The following is a 22067-nucleotide window of genomic DNA, read 5'->3' on the forward strand; positions in this document are numbered from 1 at the left end:
GCTTAGCCAGTCAGTCTGCAGCCTGTAGCAGTGCATGGGATACTTTCTTCCTAAGTGCAGGACTCTGCACTTGTCCTTGTTGAACCTCATCAGATTTCTTTTGACCCAATCCTCCAATTTATCTAGGTCATGCTGGACCCTATCCCTACCCTCCAACTTATCTACCTCTCCCCCCAGCTTAGTGCCATCTGCGAACTTGCTGAGGGTGAAATCCATCCCATCATCCAGATCATTAATAAAGATGTTGAACAAAACCAGCTCCAGGACCGACCCTTGGGGCACTCAAGCATTGATCACTACCCACTGAGCCTGACAATCTATCCAGCTTTCTATCCACCTTATAGTCCATTCATCCAATCCATACTTTTTTAACTTGCTGGCAAGAGTAGTGTAACAAAAGCTTTCTAAAAGTCACCTCTCTCTCCACCGCCCCCGCTGTCCTGGACTCACCAGTGACCCCTTCAATCCATGCTGCCCTCTCCCCAGGGCCTGAGGTCCGATCCTGTGAGGCCCTGGGAGCCCAATCTCAGAGGGTAGAGGGGATGGCATGGAGATTGGGACCAACTTCTGCAGGCAGATACCTGGGAGCTGGTGCTGTAATGGTGCAGGATTTTGGGTACAATCTTGTCCGCCAGCTGAGGGAGCAGCTGCTGGGGGGACGCCTGGGCTGCTGCACTGCTGTAGAACAGCAGGAGGGCGCTCCCCACTCTGTCCCTCTCCTGTGAGGCCTGGCCCTGGGGCAATGAAGAGAGGAGCAGGGATGTCACTGGGGAAAGGCCTTTCCCTCCCCAACTCCCGACCGCCCACAGCAAGCGCTTCCTTGGGGCTCATGGGCTGAGAAGATTGTTCCCTAGATTCTATAAACACTGACCCTGCCAGCTCTAACCCCCACCTCCAAGAACAAACTTCTGGTTCTCCATGCCCTCCCTCGGATAGAACCAGCCCTCAGACCTGTGCTCCCCACATGCCCTGGGGGTGATCCCCCAGCTTCACCCCTGCCTACTTAACCAGTTCCCTCAGGTGATCACCCATGTGGCTACAGAGAGGCTCCATCTCCAAATCCAGACAGGGTCCACTTGGATCAGAACCATGGTTCTGCCTGGGCCAGCTTTGGGCTCTGATAATCAGAAAGTTGGTTAACCCAGCCCAGCCCCTCTGCACTGCCAGCCTGTGCCTTGCTGGCCCGGACCCCAGCCAACAGCCCCATGCAGACAGGGTTGGGGGCTGGGACAAGCAGGGTGCTGTACCTTGCGTAAGTTGAGATGCCAGGAATCCTCCCCCTCCGCTATTTCGTCCTCAAAGTCACCTAGAGCTCTCAGGGTGGCATCCAGCTGCTCCCTGGCACAGAGCTGCAGGCAGGAGCCAAGGCACTGGGAGCAGAGAGCTCGGAGTCAGTCGAGAGCCATCAGCAACTCCAGAACAGCGTGGAGCCCCCCCAGTCCCAGCACTTCCAGTCACAGCCAGTCTCCCCAGTCCCCAGTCCCAGCACTTCCAGTCACAGCCAGTCTCCCCAGTCTGCAGGCCCAACGCTCCCAGTCACAGCCAGCCTCCAGGCCCAACACTCCCAGTCACAACCAGTCTCCAGGCCCAACACTCCCAGTCACAACCAGCCTTGCCAGTCCCTGGGCCCAGTGCTCCAGTCCCTCCTTAGTCACCCCCAGGAGCTCCAATCACACACAAAGGCCACAGGCCTCTGCCTGGGGGAAGGGCCCTCCAGAGTTCTGGGGTGCAGGCAGGCTCAGCCCCTCACCTCCATCTCTGCACCATTCAGATAGTCGGCCATGGACAGCAGCGTCCGGAGCTGTCCTGTCACTGAAGCCACATCCCTGCTCATGGCCAGGGCTGTGCCCAGAGCCTTGTAGAGGAAAGCCTGAAAGAGAGTGCAAGGGAGGGCTTAGCCCCAGCCCCGGGGAGGGCGGTCTGTGCCACTGCTGGGGTGAAGGCCAGGCCAGCCTGAGCCAGGATCAGGATCCCTAGCTTCAGGCAGGGCCTGGCCCCACCTGCACAAGAGGAACTACAGGGGTTTCACTGGTGTGGGACTTCCCCAGCGCCCTCTGCCCCTCCCCAGAGCCTCTCAGTACCAGAGAGGCCTTCTCTGGGAACTGACCTTCTCCACTGAGGCGCTGGCATAGCTGCCTATCTGCTGGATCAGCTCCTGGCTCAGATCCTGGCTCCAGCCACCCTCTTTGCTCCTCCCCAAGGTCTTTCGGAGGAACTGTGTGGAAAGGAGCCGGAGGCGGGTGTGACATTGCACAACGTATGTTTTATGGAAATATGCTTATGAACATGAATACGATGTAACTGAAATATGCTTTATGCAAAAGGTCTCATGTAAGGTATCATAACAAAGATTATAACCTAAGGAATATGTTCCTCTTATTTCTATGCATATATCATTCTTGTATCTGAAGCTAGAAATAGGAAGTATAACTCTTGAGGTCTTGTTGTAATTATGCAAAGTGTGGGTCATGAATGGTGGTTTAGAATCTTGATGGCTCCTATTGACTAGGATAACTGGTTGTAAATGGTTTATTTACCTGAAAGCCTTCCTGTGTACCTGTGGGCCAACCCAGGAAGAATGGAGACTAGGGGCCTTACAGTGACACGTAACCATGTCACCTGATAATGAAATCCATCTTAAATCTGGTACTTTTCCATTTAGAAGGAGGGGTGGGGACCCAGAAAGACAAAAGATTCCCGCCTTGTGCCAAAGCTATAACAGGGGTTGGAGCAGGACAAAGGGGGCTGCTAGTCATGAGAAAACCCCTGCTTACCACCTGAGATGTCAGCTGGATCTAACAAAGACTGTACCAGGGGAAAGGACTGGGCCCAGACTAGGAAGGAGTCTAGTCTGCAAAAGAAGCTTATTGGACCATCTCTGAGGATGCGATATTACCTGTAATCAGTTTCTTAATGTATTGAGCTTAGACTTGTGTATTTTTGCTTTATTTTGCTTGGTGACTAACTTTGTTCTGTCTGTTATTACTTGAAACCACTTAAAACCTACTTTTTATACTTAATAAAATCACTTTTATTTATTAATAAACCCAGAGGAAGTGATTAATCCCTAGGGGAGCAAACAGTTGTGCATATCTCTCTATCAGTGTTACAGAGGGTGGACAATTTATGAGTTTACCCTGCATAAGCTTTATATAGAGTAAAACGGATTGATTTGGGGTTTGGATCCCATTGGGAGCTGGGTGTCTGGGTGCTGGAGAGAGGCAACCTGCTGGGCTGTTTTCAGGTAAGTCTGCAGCTTTGGGGGCATGGACCAGACCCTGAGTCTGCGTTGCAGCAGGCCAGTGTGTCTGGCTCAGCAAGATAGGGTTCTGGAGTCCCAAGCTGGCAGGGAAAATGGGCTCAGAGGTAAATTCAGCTTACCAGGTGACAGTTCCAAGGGGATCTCTGTGACCAAACCCATCACAGAGAGTCATTTAGAGGCAGAGTCTCTTCCCCTGCTCTCATCCCATGAGGGATCCTGGCTTCCAGCCTTCCCAGAGCCCTCCTGGCCTGCGGTCCTAGACAGAGGACACTGGGGCCAGCACTGAGTAAGCCCAGCCCAGGGGCTTCCAGCTGCCACTCCCAGTGCAGGGGCTCCCTCGACAGAGAAATGCAAGGGAGGTGAGTGAGGAGGGGGCTCTCACCGCTGAGAACCGAGGAGCTGAGCATTTTAGAACTGGCAGACTGTCATAAACAGATAGCTAAGGGTTAATGTTCTTTTATCTGTAAAGGGTTAACACAGGGAACCAAACACCTGACCAGAGGACCAATCAGGAAACAAGACTTTTTCAAATCTGGGTGGAGGGAAGTTTTGGGTGTGAGTTCATTGTTCTTTGTCTTGGGTCTGTGCTCTCTCGGCTCTGAGAGTGATTTTTCTGTCTCCTGCCTTTCTAATCTTCTGTTTCCAAATTGTAAGTACAAGGATAGTAAGACAACAGGTTTATATTGCTTTTTTGTATTTACATGTGTGTAGTTGCTATGTTTTAAATTGTATTCTTTTTGGATAAGGCTGTTTATTCATTTTTCTTTTAAGCAATTGACCCTGTATATTGTCAACTTGATACAGAGCCTATTTTTAATGTCCTTTTTCTTTCTTTTTATATAAAGCTTTCTTTTTAAGACCTGTTGGAGTTTTTCTTTAGTGGGGACTCCAGGGATTTGAGTCTGCAGCTCACCAGGGAATTGGTGGGAGGAAGAAGTCAGGGGGAAAAATCTCTTTGTGTTAGATTTACTAAGCCTGACTTTGCATACCCTCTGGGTGAGGGGGAGAGAGATTACATCTCTCGGTACTTGTGTTTCCAGGACTAGAAGCAGGGAATCTCCTAGGGTCGTCCAGGGAGGGGAGCCTGGGAGGAAGTAACAAGGAAATAAGGGGAGGGGGTTATTTCCCTTTGTTGTAAGACTCAAGGCATCTGAGTCTGGGGGTCCCCCACGGAAGGTTTTGGGGAGACCACAGTGAGCTAGGCACTGTATAATTCCTAGCTGGTGGCAGCAAATACCAGGTCCAAGCTGGTAACTAAGCTTGGAGGTTTTCATGCTAACACCCATATTTTGGACGCTAAGGTCCAGATCTGGGAAGAAATGTTATGACACAGAGGAAGTGTGCTAAATCACCTGCTAGGGCAACTCTCCTGACTGCCAGCAGGGACAGCCCTGGCCCAGGATCTAACGCTTTCATTTCCATAGCACTGCTTGTCCCAACGCTCTTTCCAGGCACACACAGGAACCTCCTTTTCAGTGAAATGCAACTCTCTCTGGGGTGGAGCGTGGCAGCTGCTTAACAGCCCAACAGTGGGGACAACAGGAAATTCTGGCCAAGGACACCAAGCCAAACTCTGACTCTCTAAACCAGGTCCCTCCATGAGGAACTAGCCCAGGGCTGCTTCACTCTGGGGCTGGGAGAATGAATAGAAGCCCTCATGTTACCTCCAACAGCTTGTGCTCCCACGCGGTCTGGTCCAGAGAGAACTTGCTATGTCCTAGAGAGAGTGGTACAGAGCTGGCCATTAACCAGGCACCCCAGGGAGGCTCTTCTGGATCCCCTTGACTACACTGGGGTCCCATATGCATTGGCATCCTGCCCTTCCCAGGGGACCCTACACCAGGGTCCCATCCACACTGAAGCTCCTGCCCTTCCCACTGTGCAGGTCCCTACATAGGGATCCCATCCGCACTGGAGTTCCTGCCCTTCCTCCCATGACAGGGGTACCCTATTCCAATGTGGCACGGACTCGTAGGGAATACGTGTCCCATCTAGGTTTCCCAGGAGCCAACTCTAGCCAGTCTGGCTGCAGGGTGCTGGCTGTGCCCTCAGCAGCTTTCTCTCCCACAGCTCAGCTCTGATCGCACCTCACTCTCTGTGACGAACTGGGAATGTTCTTAATGTTTGCTCTAAATATTGTGTTGGTGCCTCAGTGTCCCCTATGCAGTTCTTAATATCTAGGTGGTGGAATAAGGGTGTGTGATTGCTGCAGAGGAAGGGGCCAGTGCACCTAAATGCCTGGCACTCTGTCTCCTAGCAACTGATGGCCTGGGCCCCTCCTCTGCAAAGGTGCCAACTGAAGGTGTTGGAGACAAAGAGGTCAGGTGACCTCCTGGCCCGGGAAAGGAGCTGAGCAGAGAGGAGGGGCTGGGAGGGGTTGTTAGTCTGGAGCTGGCTGGGGTCAAGGAGTGAAGTGCAGACGTGGGGGGTCTGGCTCACTGATCCCCAGACTGGACCCGGCCGAGGGGTCCGGTTCTCTGTATCTACAAGCTCTGTTTTAGACCCTGTTCCTGTCATTGAATAAACCTCTGTTTTACTGGCTGGCTGAGAGTCATATCTGACTGCGAAGTGGGGGTGCAGGACCCTGTGGCTTCCCCAGGACCCCGCTGGGGCGCGCTCGCTGTGGGAAGCGCCCGGAGGGGCAGAGGATGCTGAATGCTCCAAGGAGAGACCCAGGAGGTGAAGCCGTGTGAGCTTCTTGCCCTGAACAAGTCTGCTCCAAGGGAGAGGAGGCTCCCCAAAGTCCTGCCTGGCTTTGTGGGGACTAGTTCCAGAGCATCGCCCAGGGACTCCGTGATACTCTCCCTGCTCCTTTCCTCACTCTGCTTGCTCACTGATTATTTTCTTGACTACGCTCTACAGATCCATCCCAACCCCTCCCATGGGACATCTGGGGACCTAACCACGCAGCATCAGGCTGCAGGTGTGACAATCCAAGAGGCCTTGTGCTCTCCCTGGCGCCATTGCTGCAGACAGGAAAGGGCACTGGCAGGATGGCACTGGTACTCCTTTTGCCCCATCCCAGCTGCTCCCACCCCCACCCCTTACCATCAAGATACTGGACCATGGCTGGAATCTCCATCCCCCATTGCTCGGCCTCGTCCCCATACATCTCAGGGCGCAGGGCGTTTAGCAGGAGCAGCGCAGCCACTCCACGCCCTTCTCCCTCGAAGGGGGATGCTGACAGCACCTGAGAAGGAAAAGGAGGTGATTTGCACCAGCTGAGCCTCCTCCATACTAGGGAGGGGAGAGAACGGGCCCTGTTCCGCATGGGGACTGTGCAAGAAACATGTGCTAAGCATTTTCCTCCTGAACACGGGGCCCCATAGGTGGAGTCAGGGAGTCTCCCTACGGGCAGCTCTGCATAAGGGACCCCATCATGGCCGCCCCTCGCTCCAGGGCGATGAGGACCCGAGCTTCACAGGGGCTACTCCCCAGCGGTGGGGCCCTCCCTCGGTGTGGGTCACTCACCAGGAGCCGGGCCAGCAGCTGCTGGGGAGTCGGAGATGCCGCTGGGAAAAGAGGGGAAAAAAGGCTGTGAGCAGTCAGGTTTGGGGCTCTGCTGCATCAGTGGGTCAGCTGCATCAGTGGGACAAAGCTTTGCATCTCTCCCACTGCCCAGGCTGCTCTATGACCCCCACACCACACAGGGAGATTGCCTGGAACCTGGGCAGGGGCAGAGCAGCGGGGCAGCCACTAGCAGAGCTGTGCTGGAGGCAGGGGTGGGCATGTCTGACCAGCATCAGCACTGCAGAGCACATGCAGAGGTGCAGATATGTGGCCTTCTCCCCCAGGGATCCCTTCATGACCTCCCCTCTGCTCCTCAGGTACTGTGCTGTGGGAGAGGCTCCTCAAGGGGCTCCCTGGGGCCTGCCCTCCCTTAGCAGATCCCCGCTGCTACCCCAGGGCCCCCATGCCCGTGATTGGGGCAGCTTGGGGCTGTGATCCCCGGGGCTGAGCACGGCTGCACTGACCTGGATCCCTGCAGTCTCGGGCTGCTTGTCTGTGCTGCTGCCGCTTCGTGGCCAGGACCCTCAGGCAGCGGCACAGGGGGGTCAAGGAATCAGTGTAAGAGGTGCGGGTAACACAGCCCAGGAGCCGTTCCCAGAGCTCCTGCAGAGACGAGGGTGAGAGAGCCCAGGGCTAGGTGAATCCTGTCCCTCCAGCTCCCCCCCAAACAGTCTCAGCCTGTGTCCCTGCTGCTGGACTGACTCATCACCCCATTCAGAGCCCCGCACCCTCCCCTCCTCAGAGCCCAGCTCTGCCCTCCCCCCTCTGACCCCTGCTCTGCCCCTCCCCCTCACCCCCTCTGAGCCCCGCTCTGCCCCCCTCCCCTCAGAGCCCAGCTCTGCCCTCCCCCCGACCCCTGCTCTGCCCCTCCCCCTCACCCCCTCTGAGCCCCGCTCTGCCCCCCTCCCCTCAGAGCCCAGCTCTGCCCTCCCCCCCGACCCCTGCTCTGCCCCTCCCCCTCACCCCCTCTGAGCCCCGCTCTGCCCCCCTCCCCTCAGAGCCCAGCTCTGCCCTCCCCCCGACCCCTGCTCTGCCCCTCCCCCTCACCCCCTCTGAGCCCCGCTCTGCCCCCCTCCCCTCAGAGCCCAGCTCTGCCCTCCCCCCGACCCCTGCTCTGCCCCTCCCCCTCACCCCCTCTGAGCCCCGCTCTGCCCCCCTCCCCTCAGAGCCCAGCTCTGCCCTCCCCCCGACCCCTGCTCTGCCCCTCCCCCTCACCCCCTCTGAGCCCCGCTCTGCCCCCCTCCCCTCAGAGCCCAGCTCTGCCCTCCCCCCGACCCCTGCTCTGCCCCTCCCCCTCACCCCCTCTGAGCCCCGCTCTGCCCCCCTCCCCTCAGAGCCCAGCTCTGCCCTCCCCCCGACCCCTGCTCTGCCCCTCCCCCTCACCCCCTCTGAGCCCCGCTCTGCCCCCCTCCCCTCAGATTCCTACTCTGCCTTCCCAGCTCAGAGTCCAGCTCTGCCCCTCCCCATCACCCCCTCAGAGCCCTGCTCCCTCCCCCTCAACACCCATATGCTATCACTGTTCAATTACGAGCCAAGGCCCAATTCTGCTTCCAGTAAAATCAACAGAAAGTCCCACGGGCTCTGATTCTCCCCTTGCACTGGTGTAAATCAGCAGTAACCACTGAAATCAATCACCCTGGTGTCCCAGGCCTGGTCCTGCTCTCACTCAGCCTGGTGTAAATCAGGGGTAACTGCGATTAAGCCAATGGAGTCCCTCACCTGGCTGATCCCCCTGCCCGAGGCAATGATTATTTCTAAGGTGGCCAGGCTGGTTTTCTGGACCACTTTTTCCAGCAGCCCCCCCAGGGGAAGGCTCCGAATTGGACGCTCCTGGAAAAGATGAGCACAGGGTCATTCTCTGTGTGGAGGAGCAGCTCCCATGCCTGGGAGGTGGGGGTGGGGAGGGTGACACTCGGCATGGAGTGCGGGGAGGGTCCTACTGGCATCTCTGGGGTGAAGCCATTAGTCAGGGATCTAGGGGCGAGTGTGACTCACATGCCATGGGGATGGAGGTGAGTGCCAGGAAGAGCAACTAGTGGGAGGGGAGAAGGGGGGGAATCCAGGTCTGATGGATAGAGAGCTGACCTTGCCCCTTACCAGCGAGTTGGCCAACGCAGCAAGCTGCAGGACAATGTAGTTGAGAGGCCATCCCTCCACTTTATCCAGGTACCCTGCTGAGACCAGGGTGCCAATGGCCTGTAGGACAGCCAGCCTCACCTGCAGGGCCAGGAGGAGACACTGTCACAGATGGTAGTGAGACAGAGGGTGAGACGGCTGGCAGCAGCACAGGCATGTCCCTCCACACACCAGCACTAGGCCCCGTTGGACCCGAGAGGGATCCTGATCTTGTGATAGCGTGTGACTGGCAAATCAACAGGCAAACCCAGCCACCCTGGAACGTTGGTCCCCGCACAACACCACAGTAAAAACGTTCTGGTCACAGTGGGAAAGTGTGGAGTTTAAAGATAAAATATTGTATAGAACATGGGGAAACCAGTGGGTGATGGGTACAGGTATTAGCTCCTTGTACCAGATAAACTGAAAAAGAAGGTGCTGAGGTTATGTTATGGTCTCAAAATGGCTGGACATTCTGGGGTTGCAAAAGCCTTAGCCAAGTGAAGAGAGGCTTTCTATTGGGTAAAATGCAGATCGAGGGAATCCAGCTTGGTGAGATTCTTGGGTTCCACAGGCTCACTCCAGCCCAGCCCCAGGCTGACAGAATGGTGGAAAGGTTCATTGGGACTCTGGGGATCAGCTGGCTCCCTCTGCCGAACAGCACCAAAGGAACCGGGACCAGCCCATTCCTTGGTGACAGCTTATAGAACAGCAGTCAATTAGGGAGACTCCTGAGCCTCTGGGACCAGACCCTGCCTCACTGAGCAACTGGGAGTCCAGAGAGAGTCCCTGCCCCAGGCAGCTAGAGCAGGATTTCCCCTTGGAACCAACTGAGAGCCTGATCCACAGCCCACTAGAGTCAATGGACATCTTTCTATGGGATCAGGGCCTGAATCTTTTGCCCAGATCCAAGCCCCTCCTGGTCCCCTCACATGATGAGAGAACTGCCTTCAGCACCACAGACAACTCCTCCAAGCCACCATCAGTGTGTGCCTACCACCCCCTATCCCTGGGGTCATGTGAATAAAGAGAAAGCCAAAATTCACACGATCAGAAAATAACCAGCACACAACCCTGCCTGGTGCTTGGCTCCCCTCCCCTTGAGTCCCTGTACCTGTGGTCTGTCCCCAGGCCTCCTGCCCCCTCTGCCTCCCCAGAAGCCAGTTTATAGCCCCACCATGACACCTGCACATGGAGAGGGTGAACTGAGCTGGAGTTAACCCCTCAGTGACTGGGCATTAAGGACCCTGCACTAGGCCTACAGAACCAGATTCTCACTCACCCCAGTGAGAATCAAGAGTAACCCACTGCATCAATGGAGAGATGCTGGTGTGGTTGGGAGGGGAATGGGGCCTGTGAGGTTTATGCTGCGTCACAGAATCTCAGCCTGAGCTGCCCACTCTCTGCCAGCCTCACCCGCACCCGGCACTGCCTGCCTTTCCTGCACCTGGCACTGCCCGCCCCACCTGCAACCAGCACTGCTCGCCTCTCCCGCACCCGGCACTGCCCGCCTCACCCGCACCCGGCACTGCCCGCCTCTCCCGCACCCGGCACTGCCCGCCTCTCCCACACCCGGCACTGCCCGCCCCACCCGCACCCGGCACTGCCCGCCCCACCCACACCTGGCACTGCCCGCCTCACCCGCACCCGGCATTGCCCGCCTCTCCCGCACCCGGCACTGCCCGCCTCACCCGCACTCGGTACTGCCCGCCTCACCCGCACTCGGTACTGCCCGCCCCACCCGCACCTGGCACTGCCCGCCCCACCTGCAACCAGCACTGCTCGCCTCTCCCGCACCCGGCACTGCCCGCCTCACCTGCACCCGGCACTGCCCACCTCTCCCACACTGCCTGCCTCTCCCACACCCAGCACTGCCCGCCTCACCCGCACCCGGCACTGCCCACCTCACCCGCACCCGGCACTGCCCGCCTCTCCCGCACCCGGCACTGCCCGCCTCTCCCGCACTGCCCACCTCTCCTGCACCCGGCACTGCCCGCCTCACCCGCACCCGGCACTGTTGTTCTCTCACCGTGGGACTCCCATCGGTAAGAACTGATTTCACTGATTTGATGCACAGGTGTTTCAGGCTGGCCATCCCCGGAACTGGAAGAGACGGGCACACAGCATCACTAAGCCAGAGCCACAGAGAAGCTCCGTATGGCCGGGAGCAGGATCACAGAGTCCCCCCACCTCATTGGAACAATGTACCCATGTGTCTTCAATAAGGCCGCCTGGTGAGGGCTCTCACGCTCATTCTCACTCCCCTCCTCCCCACCCCTGAGTGCCCCTTGCTAGCTGGGCCCCGGCAGAAGCACCACACCCTCACCTGTTCCCAGCCATGGCTGGTGCAGGCAGGCTCACCTTCAGCGTCCGAGTGTGCAGAGCTTTGGGGTGTGTCTGTCCAGCGCAGCATGGGAGCACGGGGAAGACTGTCCATTGCTACAGGGAGCAGGTCACACTCAGGGCCCGGCAGCCAGACCCACAGGCCCTGAAGCTGCATAGCGGTCCTGTGCTGCACCAGGAGCTCGCTCTGACATGATATAAGGGAAAGTCTCTGAGCTCTTGCTCCCCTGCTCCTACCTTCAGCCCCAATAACATATGACATCAGGGCAAGGATCCCCACACGGGTATCTCCCCTGATCTCCAGTTTTCGATGGAAAATCCCCAACAGCTCTGATAGATAAGAATGGGCTACAGAGAATAGGAAACGGAATGATGGACAGTAAAGAGTGAGCTCTCCTCTCCTGCGCTGAATCAGGGATCCGGACACAGCAGCGGGAGCTTCGAGGCACTCCATGCCCCGCTCGTCTGGGCTGCAGCCTCTCACCACCACCCCCTTTCCGAGCTGCAGGAAGACGTGGGAAATCTCTGTGTAGTTCTCCCTGCAGAGCCGATAGGGCCGCTGCACTTTGGAAGTGACCTGTGGGGAGATGGGAACAGGTCAGAGGAGCCTGCTCGCTCAAACAGGAACCTCCCAAAGGATCCAGGGCCCGATTCTGCAACTCCTCAGACCCCAGTGCAGATTCACACTGATGGGGCTAGGAGTACGATTCAGAACCGATTGGGCCATGTGACCACCACAGATCCTGCGGTACGTACTGCGTATGACATAGCCAGAGCCATGAGAAGGGACTAAAGGACCTGATCCTGCTCTCACTTATACCAGGGTAAATCAGGAGAAACAACCCCAGACTCCACACAAGAGAGGAGAACTGGTCCCACAGACACTAAGAGCCTGATCCTGCGCAGTGCTGAGCGCTGTTGAATCCCGCTGTATGGAATGCTGAGGGCACAGGGAGGTCTCCAGTACAGGGGGCAGGGAGCACTGTGCACTCTACAGATGCCTGCTGGCATCCCTGAGTTCTACTGGCCCCAGCACACTTATGCCAGCCCCACTTCCCCATACCTGGTAACTCAGCGTATGGGAGATGGCCTCCACATACATCTCTGGGATCGGGTTGTTGGAGGAAGAGGCCTGCAAGATCTCTCCCAGAACCTGCAACAGACAGGAAGAGATGTTAGGCAGAGCCGGCACAGGGGAGCAGCAGGTCCCAGCTGCACTGACATCAACTCATCAGCCACAGAGGTGTCTGCTTCACCCCCGGCTGAAGGCTCTGGGGAGAAAGAGGTTCTCATCACCCTGGAAGCGTGGTGAAGCGGGGAATTCTGCTTAGTGTAGAGGTCCAGATTCTGCTCTGACCCTGGGGCAGCAGCTCATTGGCCATGATGGAGTCACTCCTGCCTGACATGGGTGGGATTGGGGAATTGGAGTCCCAGATCTGAGCAACCCCGACACATGGACTGTTGGAGTTCTGGATCCTGGTCCAGAGTCGGCCTCTCAGCCAGCCCTCCTCCACACAGCGAGAGCCATGAGCGCTCTGCACGCTGGGTGCAGGCTGGGCGTATGCTATGCACACTTGTGGAGCAGGTGAGGCTGGGGGGACTGCCGCTCAAACACACAGACTTAACTCGGACCCTGGTGGGGGGGGGGGGGGGTTGAACGAATGGTGTGGGGCAGCCTGGGAAATTTGGAAAGAAAACAAAGAAGCAGCAGGACAGGAGCCCTGAGCTAGGGCAAGGCGGGAGCTGCTGGCAGGAGAGCTGGCTGCTGGCAAAAGGGGGTTTGTGTAAACTCTCAGGAGCTGACAGGAGCTGAGACCACTAACCAACCCACCATGCTGAGCTCACCCAGCCCGCCAGCGCCACCCAGAGCATGGTCCAGCTGGACTGACCCCAGGGGCATGGGGCAGAGAGTCTGTGTGTGTCGATCCAGGGGGTACAGCTGTAAGCTGTGCTGTGTAACCCCTACTGGGGATCCTGGCCTGGGTCTGCTCCGGCCTTTGCCGGGGTCACAGAACAGTGTTGTGCTGTTGTTATGTGTGATTGTTCCAGGAGTCAACTCTGACCCCCTAGGAGGGGGGTTGGTGCTGGGACCCCTTCCCAGCCCTGGAAACCCCCATCCAACATACTGCAGCTGATCTGATAGCTCACTTGCTGGCCCATGGAGCCTGCAGGGAACACTCTCCCCCACTCACCTTGGTGATGTAAAAGGCCTCGATGTTCTTCCCATACTGAGCCAGGAGCAGGGGGATGTCCCCATAAATCTGGTTTTGCAGATCCTTCCTGGGCAGCAGGATGTTCAGCATTGGCCCCAGGGCCTTGAGGACAGCCAGTTTGACCTGTCGAGAGATGGGTACAGGGTGACTGCTGGCTTGGTCCCCTGCAGCTCAGTCACTGGATCCTGTACTTCTCCTTCCAGCACTGGCTCAGGCACCGAGAGCGGTAGGGACCAGCCTGAGATGCAGGGAGATCAGTTTGGCCTCTATGCTACAGGAGGACATTGGCCAAGGAATCCTGGCTCTTAGCCCTCCACCTCCACAGCCCCTAGCATCCGGTGACATTCCCCACCCCAAGACAGGAGAGATTTCCACCCGGGGTCTGCTCCTTACAAAGGGGCCAGGGGCGAAAGGGCTTGTGGGGAGATGCAGAGCAAGTGACCGGTGGCCACAGTGCCTGTGCGAGCCCCTCACCTCTGTGTCCTCGCTGGGCAGCCAGGCGCTGATGAGGTACCGGTACATGGGGAGCAGGTATGCAGAGAAGCGCTGGAGCGTGATTTGTGGATAGCTGCTCCTCTCCCAGCTCCTCAGGTAAGTGCTGATTGCCCCACACATGCACTCCAGGGCTGTTGGGGGGGGGGGGGCAAAGGGCAGCTCAGTCCAGGGCTGAGACATAGTTCATTACAGAGCAGCTCAAACTCTGCCACTCTCAGGAACTTCAGTCTCTGCAGGGGTCTACTCCCACCTAGCCCCCTGTGCGCCAGGGATCATGCTGCAGACTCTGCCCCCTGCCGTTCATGCTGCACTTTCTGCCCCCTCCTTCCCAGGGTTCATGCTGCAGCCTCCAGCGGGCAGGACATGTGGGTCTCTGCAGACAGTGACGTAGGATTGCCAACCCTCCAGGATTGCCCCAGATCTCCAGGAATCAAAGATTAATCTTTCATTAAAGATTATGTCATGTGATGAAACCTCCAGAAATACAGTCAACCAAACTGGCAACCCTAAGTGAGGCTCCTTGGGGCATGACATGAGTCCCTGCAGGCAGCAGGCGTGACAGAGACAAGGCCGGGCCCTGATGCCATGGAGCCAATGATGACACACCTGTCAGTGTGCCGAGATCCGGCACCTACATACCCTTTCCCCAAGACATGGGAGTGAACCAAGACCTCCGCTAAAAAGTGCCTTCCATGTACAGGTGTTTCTATGGCTCCCACCATCAGAGTAACTGGAGCGCTCCCCTGCCCAATGAATTAACCTGCCAGCCCCACCTTCCCCCGCCAGGGAGAAGAACCCAGGTGTCCAGACCATACTGTCCCTCCCCTTCCTCCACCTCCACAGACTAGAGACGGGGCCAAGAGGCAACGCTGGGGTCTGGATCAGGGTTACACAGAGTCCAGGGCTGTTCAGATCCCAGGGTCATGGGGTGCCGGGATCTGGGGTCGAACCAGCTCCAACTCTACCCACCATCTAGAACAAAGGCTTGGCCCAAGTGGTCCCCTCACCGGTGCAGAAGGCCCCTCGTCTCCTGCTGTCATCTATCCCTCGCATCACGGTCTGCATGGTGGTCAGGGTGATGCCCAGGAAAGGGACACACCTGTACACTGCACAGAGAGAAGACCCAATCAGAGATGGACGGAACCGGCTCTCAGGCAACTGCAGGCCCAGGGACACTGCAGGGTGCAAGCATCCTCGAAGCAATGGGCCCGCGCGGGGGATGGAGTGGTACCGTACCGCTGGCCGCCATGACCTTGCCCAGGGTGAGGAGGGTGAACTCCGCTGGCAACACAAAAGGCCTCAGGTGTTTCTGGAGCTCCCGCATCACCGGCCCGAAGTAGCTGCCAGCGAGGTGGGCCAAGGTATCACTGGCAGCCGCCTGGAGCTCAATCGAGGCCTCCTGCAGAAGGAATGGCAGAGCCCATTAGTGATCCAGAGCCGGGTAGGGGCATAAGGGCACCAGCCCCAAGGGGGGTAACATGCCCTGGCTTAGATGGCAGGGATTCAGGTACTAGAGGGGGCACTCACCGAACACTGACCCCGCAAGGCAGAGAATATTTGGCATGGCCCCTGCCTAGGATGGGTCTCCTCCTCTTCCTGGGTGACCTCCCACTTTGCCTTCTCCCTTCAGTGAAGCTGGCTCACCAGGCCAGAGCACCCCAACATGCAGCCCTGTAAGTGCCCCTCTTCCAGCCTGACTGAAGCCGCCCTTGGGATCTGCACACCATCTCAGGCCAAGAGCCGAGACTCTCAGAGCCACCAAGGGGATTTACATACAGCTCCTCTGAACCCAAGGGGACTTCTGTGTCTAAAACCCCTAGGGGCTTTGAAAATCTCAGCTTCAGCCCAGAGAGTGCCCTGGAGAGGCCCCACCCCAGACAGGAGGTCCTGGTCAGACGTCTCTTTGGAGCAGGGGATGTGGCTCTTCTAAGCCTACTCCTGGGCTTTTCCTCTGGGCAGAGGCACTTTACCATGAACCTGACCCTGTGGGTGAGCAGACCTGGTGTAACGGGACACGACCCCACTGACCCCACTGGCACTGCACCAGCTCACCTCCAATGGGAACCTAGCACAACCCCACTGGCACTGCATCTGCTCACCCCAGATGGGAACCTGGCACGACCCCACTGCCACTGCACCCGCTCACCCCGGATGGGAGCCTGGCACGACCCCAATGGCACTGCACCCGTGCACCCAGATGGGAGCCTGGCACAACCCCACTGGCACTGCACCCACTCACCCCAGATGGGAGCCTGGCATGACCCCAATGGCACTGCACCCGCGCACCCAGATGGGAGCCTGGCACAACCCCACTGGCACTGCACCCACTCACCCCAGATGGGAGCCTGGTATGACCCCAATGGCACTGCACCTGTGCACCCAGATGGGAACCTGGCACAACCCCACTGACTCCACTGGCACTGCACTCACTCACCAAGATGGGAGCCTGGCACAACCCCACTGACTCCACTGGCACTGCACTCACTCACCCCAGATGGGAACCTGACACAACCCCACTGGCACTGCACCCATGCACCCAGATGGGAGCCTGGCACGACCCTACTGGCGCTGCACCCGCTCACTCTGTGTCTCCTGAAGGAGCCTCTGGCTCAGGGGAGGTTCTCGGGGGAGCTGTGGGCCACCCCCTCTTCTGGCCTCTGTGCCTAGGATGGTGCATCTCCTGGTAGGATCCATATGGACCCAGGGGCATCTCTCACTGAGGGAGCTGGGAGCCCTCTCCAGTGGCCCGTATCCCACGTGGGGCCTGGGGCTCAGCTCCCTCAGACCCACGGAGGGAAGATTTCACCGCAGGCGTCCCCTGTAGCTGCCCTGAGAGAGTCACTCACCTCTGGAGCCGCCCTCATCTGCTGGGAGGCCACAGCAATGAGGCTGCCGATAAGTCCTGCCTCCATCCCCTGCTCCAGCGACCCGGTCCTGAAGCTCTTGTATGCCGCCACCTTCTGCCTGGCAGACACCTGGGGCGGAGAGGCGAGGGGCCAAGGGAGGTCAGTGGAAAGTGGCCTGTGGCTTGGGACATGGAGCCAGCTCCCAGGGACGTCCACAGGGCTCCAGTCAGCCCAGGAAATGGTGGCATGTGTGAAGCTGGGCCGGATTCAGCTCCCACTTACTCCAGGGACCTCAGAGGACTCCCTACGGACTCCCCCTGAATTACAGGGATCAGAGTCGGGCCCTGATTGCCCAACACCTGGCTCTGGGCCATAAGGAGCTCAGGGGATAACGCACCCACATTCAAATCAACCCCTTTGGCCACTGCCTGCTGCCTGTGACGCTGGTGTGAATCCGGAGTAGCCCCACTGGAGTGCATGGAATCACTCCAGATTGAGCGGCTGGAACCTGGAGCAGGATGTGGCCCTTTGTTTCTAAAGCTCCTTCCATGGGGGAGACTCAAAGTGATTTACAAACACAGGGCCAATCCCAATTCTTCTGACACCAGCAGCCCACTGGCTCCAACTGCACAGCTGGCAGCAGAGCGGGGAGCAGCGTTTGGTCCTCGTCTGTATTGGTCACTTCACCTGCCACTGAAGTGCAGCCACCTCTGGGGAGGACAAGCACTGTTTAACTGCTCACAACAACAGAAGACAGAACAGGAAGTGTCCTGGTGAGACACACAGTGCTTGGGGGCATTATCCTTTGCTTTAGGTCAGCTGGCCGGCCACCTGGAGACAGACAGGCCAGTGTGTGACTTAAGGAGCTGCCTTACCTCATCCTGCTGGAGGATCTGGACTAGAAGGGAGGCCACAGCAGCTGGCTGGACCCTGGCTGCCTGCATGATGCCTGCCACAATGTCCTTGTGGCCTCCTGCCAGCTGCAGGAGGTTGGAGATCTGATGGGGCACACCTGCAGAACATGCAGCTGGTTATTACCCCCAGAGCTGCCTGGGGCTGGGAAGGGGCCAGCATTCCCCTGGTAACTAACAGGCAGGACCTGTCCTGAGTGAGATCTCAGCTCAGCATCACTCAGGCTCTCAGTTAGAGATAGGCCTGGAGGGTCACCTGCCCTCAGACACCCCCAGCTCTGGGTGAAATGGAACCTCAATCCAAACTGACTCTCCACTCGGAATGGGTTCGGTTCCCCCCAAACAGCTAAAGCCCAGGGGTGAGTCTGACCCAATTCCTCCCTCACTCCTCATCCCAACTGGACACCCAGGGCCAGATCCCACCTTTGGGGATGCTGATAGCCCCTGGGAGCTGCGCTGAGCAGTTGGAAATTCTCCTGCCCTGGTCACTGGCTGTCCCTGGGCTGGGCAGAGGCCACTCCATGGGGTTGAGGACCAGGGCCTGCAGTGCACACGATGCTCTTGGCAAGGGCAAGAGAGGACAGATGTTTCCAAGATTCCTTTGCACCCATAAGTGCTAGAAACCAAGTTTCTAGCCAAGCAAAAGCCAAGACTCAGGGCAACAATTGCAAAGTAGGGGCCCCAACTCCTGGCACACGCAGGGCCCTGCCTCTGAGATGGGATCCAGATGGTATCCCTAAACCAGCTGGGGAACAAAGCAGGAGAGACCCTGCCTCCTGCCCCAACCCCTCCTGATGTCACTTCTTGGAATGGGTCCTCTTACCTGCATGGGACTGTCCCACTGCATCAGCCATTCCTCCTCCTCCACTCCACTCGGTACAAATAGATACTTGGTCAGTAGCACTGGCTAGTGATGAGTTCAGAGAGTTTCTCTGCGTATCACAAGGGCGAATAATTACAGATGGGATTGAGCCAGTGCCCCTGACCAGTGCACCTGGGATCCAAACTGGGATCTGGCTCCAAGTTTCATGGTTCTCCCTTTTCTCTGTAATGGATCAAACCAAAACCCCAGATCCAGACACCTTCAAATGCATTATGGCCTCAGTCCAGTTTGGAGGGGCAGGAGCTCGTCACACAAGAACCATGATCACAACTGACACTGATGGACTCCCCTCAAGTAGGCGCAGAGGCAGAACACCCCTCTTGCCCTTAGAGGGGTCCATCCAGGGTGGGGCTGAGACACACTGACAGGGCATCAGGGCAAGACTAGACTTCCCCTGCTGCTTCTCACTGAACGACTCACATGGGTCCTCAGCTCTGAGAAGAAACAGGCAAGCAACAGCTCCTGTCTCTCCTTGGAGACCTGCCCTGACCCTGCTGTGAACATGGGAGGGGATCCTGGCTGTATACCAAGCCTAGGAATCACTTCCCTTCCTACCCAGCCATCTCTCTGATCTAATCCATCCAATCACCCCATCCAATTCACCCTTCCATCCATACATTAGCAAATATCATCATTTATGTATGTTAATATATGTATTTATTTATGTAATTTGTATGAGTTTTGCATGTTAAACTCTCATAAGTCTTCTATATACTAATCAAAAGCCTTTTTTTGGTGCACCTCTATATTCATTGCCCTATACACACTGAAACTAAAATCTTCTTTGTCCTTCAATTGAATCTAATGGGTGAAGGAAAAATGGCGTGACCTTGTCTAATTAAAATATAATCATGCAAATCATTATTGCTACCATTGTTGTATGATTGCAACAAATCTTATACAAAATATAACTTATGACCAGAAAGGTTTAAACAACTTGCAGGCTAACTAGCCCAAAGCCAAGCTTTAAAGACGTGGCGAGATAACATTTGTGTTTTTGTGTATTTACATATGACTGCCTGATGGATAAATGGCCTTGTGTTAATCTGTGTGAATAATTAACAACAATGCCCAGGAAATGAGGGCCTGTTATTCCCCGAGGCACTCCAGCTTGTCAAAAAAGACCTGAAACTATATAAAAGGTCCTTGAATATTGATCCTGTTTATCTCAGATCTGCTTGAGGCTTCATACAGGGGAAGCTTAAGCCATGAGGATTGAGATCCCAGTCCTAAAGTGGAATGCCCTGCAATGATATTGGACATTGGACTATAACCTATGAAGTATTTCTAAAAGAACTCTTTGCAACTACATAACTCACCATCTCTGCTATGTATCTGAACCTCAAGAACTGAACTCATGTCTGTATGTATACTGATCTTTTAACCACACTCTCTTTTCAATAAATTTTAGTTTAGTTAACAAGAACTGGCTGTAGCGTGTATTTGGATAAGATCTGGAATATTCATTAACCTAGGAGGAAAAGTGTCTCATCCTTTGGGAGTGGTAGAACCTTTTCTTTTACATGATGAAATAAGATTTTCCGAAATCTTCATCATATTTGACTTGGGTACCTGGATGGAGGCCTGAGGCTGGGTTACTTTAAGGGGACTGTGTTGCTAGTTTCTGGGCAACCAGTGAGGTAATAAAGAAGCTGGTTTATGCTGGCTTGGCAAATCAAAGTATTGAAAATATCCACTAGCTTTGGGGATTATCTGCCCCATTCTTTGCAGTTCACCCTAATTGGGTAACCTCAGCTTGCCCCGACTGGAACCCTGGTCACAGATGTGCAATCTTTTACCCTGACCTTACTAATAAAGCCCAGACACCCAGGGAAGGGACCCCTCAAAACGAATGAAAGGTGTCTACAGAAGTATGTTAGAATAAACAAGAGTGGCAAGCTGATAACGATGCTTATGATCCAGTTATGTTCTGTGATTGAGAAGAGGTAATTCTTATTGCAGATAGATTCTGTAATGGATGAGATAATGACCCACTGAAAGATGTTTTTTAACTCATTGAGAACTCTCGGTTGTCACAGCTATTATTAGTGACTTGGTTAGAGATTCCTTTTTGCTCATCAATCAGGTAAACTGAGGAACACAAAAGAAATTCCTTGAGTAATCAGAAAAACAGAACACATGGTAAAATTAATCACAGGAAGGTATTTTTCCCTCCAACAAGAAGTATTTTTATCTCACACCCTAGAAAAGGAAAGTCGGTTGGATAGTTAATTTGTGAATGAACACTGCCAGTATTCCACTAGGCACAGAGGGAAGGCCCAAACTACCTTCGCTTTGCCATCTACCGGGGGGGCAGAGTATATCTTCCTTCTGCAGTCTGTATAGTGCTGCACTAATCTTTCATTAAGTCATTCAATTTGCCTGTTATTTGACAATCACAAATCATTGTTAAATTCAAACATGCAATGCACCCATCCACTAATGATGACCATTTACTCACGCGAGTAAGCCCAGCGACTTCAGCAGGACTATCCAGCTGTGGGAGTGCACACCAAGGTGAGTAAAGTTTTCACAGTTGGGCCCTTAGTGAATCATTCTCCTGCCATCCCAAGTGAGTTTGTATCAAGGGGTCTGTCCTGGGGCTTATTTACATATTGTTCTGTTTTAAATCATTTAATAATTATACTTATTATGGGTCAAAACATTTAAAAAAGAGAAAATCCATAGGCTCAGTGGGCAAGAGCGTTTTGTTCAGAACAAGATATCCTGATAGAGAAAAATATAAGGAAAAAAGGATACAGCATCCCCCACCTCCTCTCCCGGACCCAAGCCCCTTGCCTAATAGAGATGGACTCAAGCCACAGAATTCAAATCTGGATCCAGATTTCCATCCCCACCCCCCAAGTCCAGGGGCTGTTTGGATCTGAGGCTCAGGTTCAGTCCATTATAAAAAGAAGGGTAATTGTGAAATCTGGATCCAGGTTCAGATTTCAAACACCCAAAGATTTGAGGAGTTGGCTCTGGATTTGGGTCAGATCTTTCTCAGCTCTACTGCTCAAACCCAAAAGGCCATCGTCCAACCTACCGGCCTGCCTGTGTGCTCTGTCATGGAATGTCTCCCAAACCTGCACCTCCCAGTCCTAAACCCCTGCCCTTGTCAGTAAATAGCCACTAATTCACTTAGCCCCTTCCAGAATCCCCTGGCTCAGGCTCTTACCCACAGAAGGTCTCTCTGAGCTGTATTCACTAACCCTGCTCCCTCTGTAGCCCTTGGGTCTCCAGAAACCCAAGATCCTGCTGCTCCCTCCACACCACCGAGCCAACAGGCACAGAGCTGGGGATGCTCCCCTTATTTATACTGAGGCTCCGCCCATGGCCACACCACCCAACTTGCCCTCAGTGTGATTTCACCGAGATGCTTTGTGATGCGATCTCCATGGCAACAACTGGTGGGGTCACCACAACACCTGGAGGGATGCTGCTGCCCAGCCTGACCCCACCCCAGTGCAGTCTTGTTAAGAGCAGAGG

General features: G+C 55.6%; 3 protein-coding genes across 5 annotated transcripts in view; 2 read left to right on the top strand and 1 right to left on the bottom strand.

Moving 5' to 3' along the window:
- Positions 1-22067, top strand: part of LOC127037332 (uncharacterized) — a 472273-nt gene that overhangs the window by 220256 nt on the left and 229950 nt on the right. The window contains exon 2 of one of the 3 annotated variants that reach the window (XM_050928929.1): positions 5587-5638. The exons of 1 other annotated variant lie outside the window; for it this stretch is intronic. The gene's annotated coding sequence lies outside the window, so the exon portion shown is untranslated. Of the gene's footprint in view, positions 1-5395; positions 5639-22067 lie in introns of those variants that run through there. One more of the 3 variants, XM_050928927.1, reaches the window with a different exon arrangement.
- Positions 1-22067, top strand: part of TRIM50 (tripartite motif containing 50) — a 75745-nt gene that overhangs the window by 47144 nt on the left and 6534 nt on the right. The window lies entirely within an intron of this gene.
- Positions 462-18623, bottom strand: LOC127037665 (maestro heat-like repeat-containing protein family member 2A). The gene is made up of 18 exons (XM_050929680.1): positions 18519-18623; positions 17660-17796; positions 16785-16913; positions 15175-15337; positions 14946-15044; positions 13918-14069; positions 13423-13566; positions 12294-12383; positions 11715-11807; positions 11249-11417; positions 10917-10990; positions 8492-8602; positions 7237-7375; positions 4927-4979; positions 2108-2215; positions 1751-1870; positions 1248-1370; positions 462-734 (listed from the first exon to the last, which is right to left on the bottom strand). The coding sequence occupies exons 1-18, from the start codon at positions 18547-18549 to the stop codon at positions 462-464; spliced, it is 2208 nt and encodes a 735-aa protein (XP_050785637.1). The 5' UTR covers positions 18550-18623.

Source organism: Gopherus flavomarginatus, chromosome 19 (genome assembly GCF_025201925.1).
Source record: "Gopherus flavomarginatus isolate rGopFla2 chromosome 19, rGopFla2.mat.asm, whole genome shotgun sequence".
NCBI classification, from domain to species: Eukaryota; Metazoa; Chordata; order Testudines; family Testudinidae; genus Gopherus; species Gopherus flavomarginatus.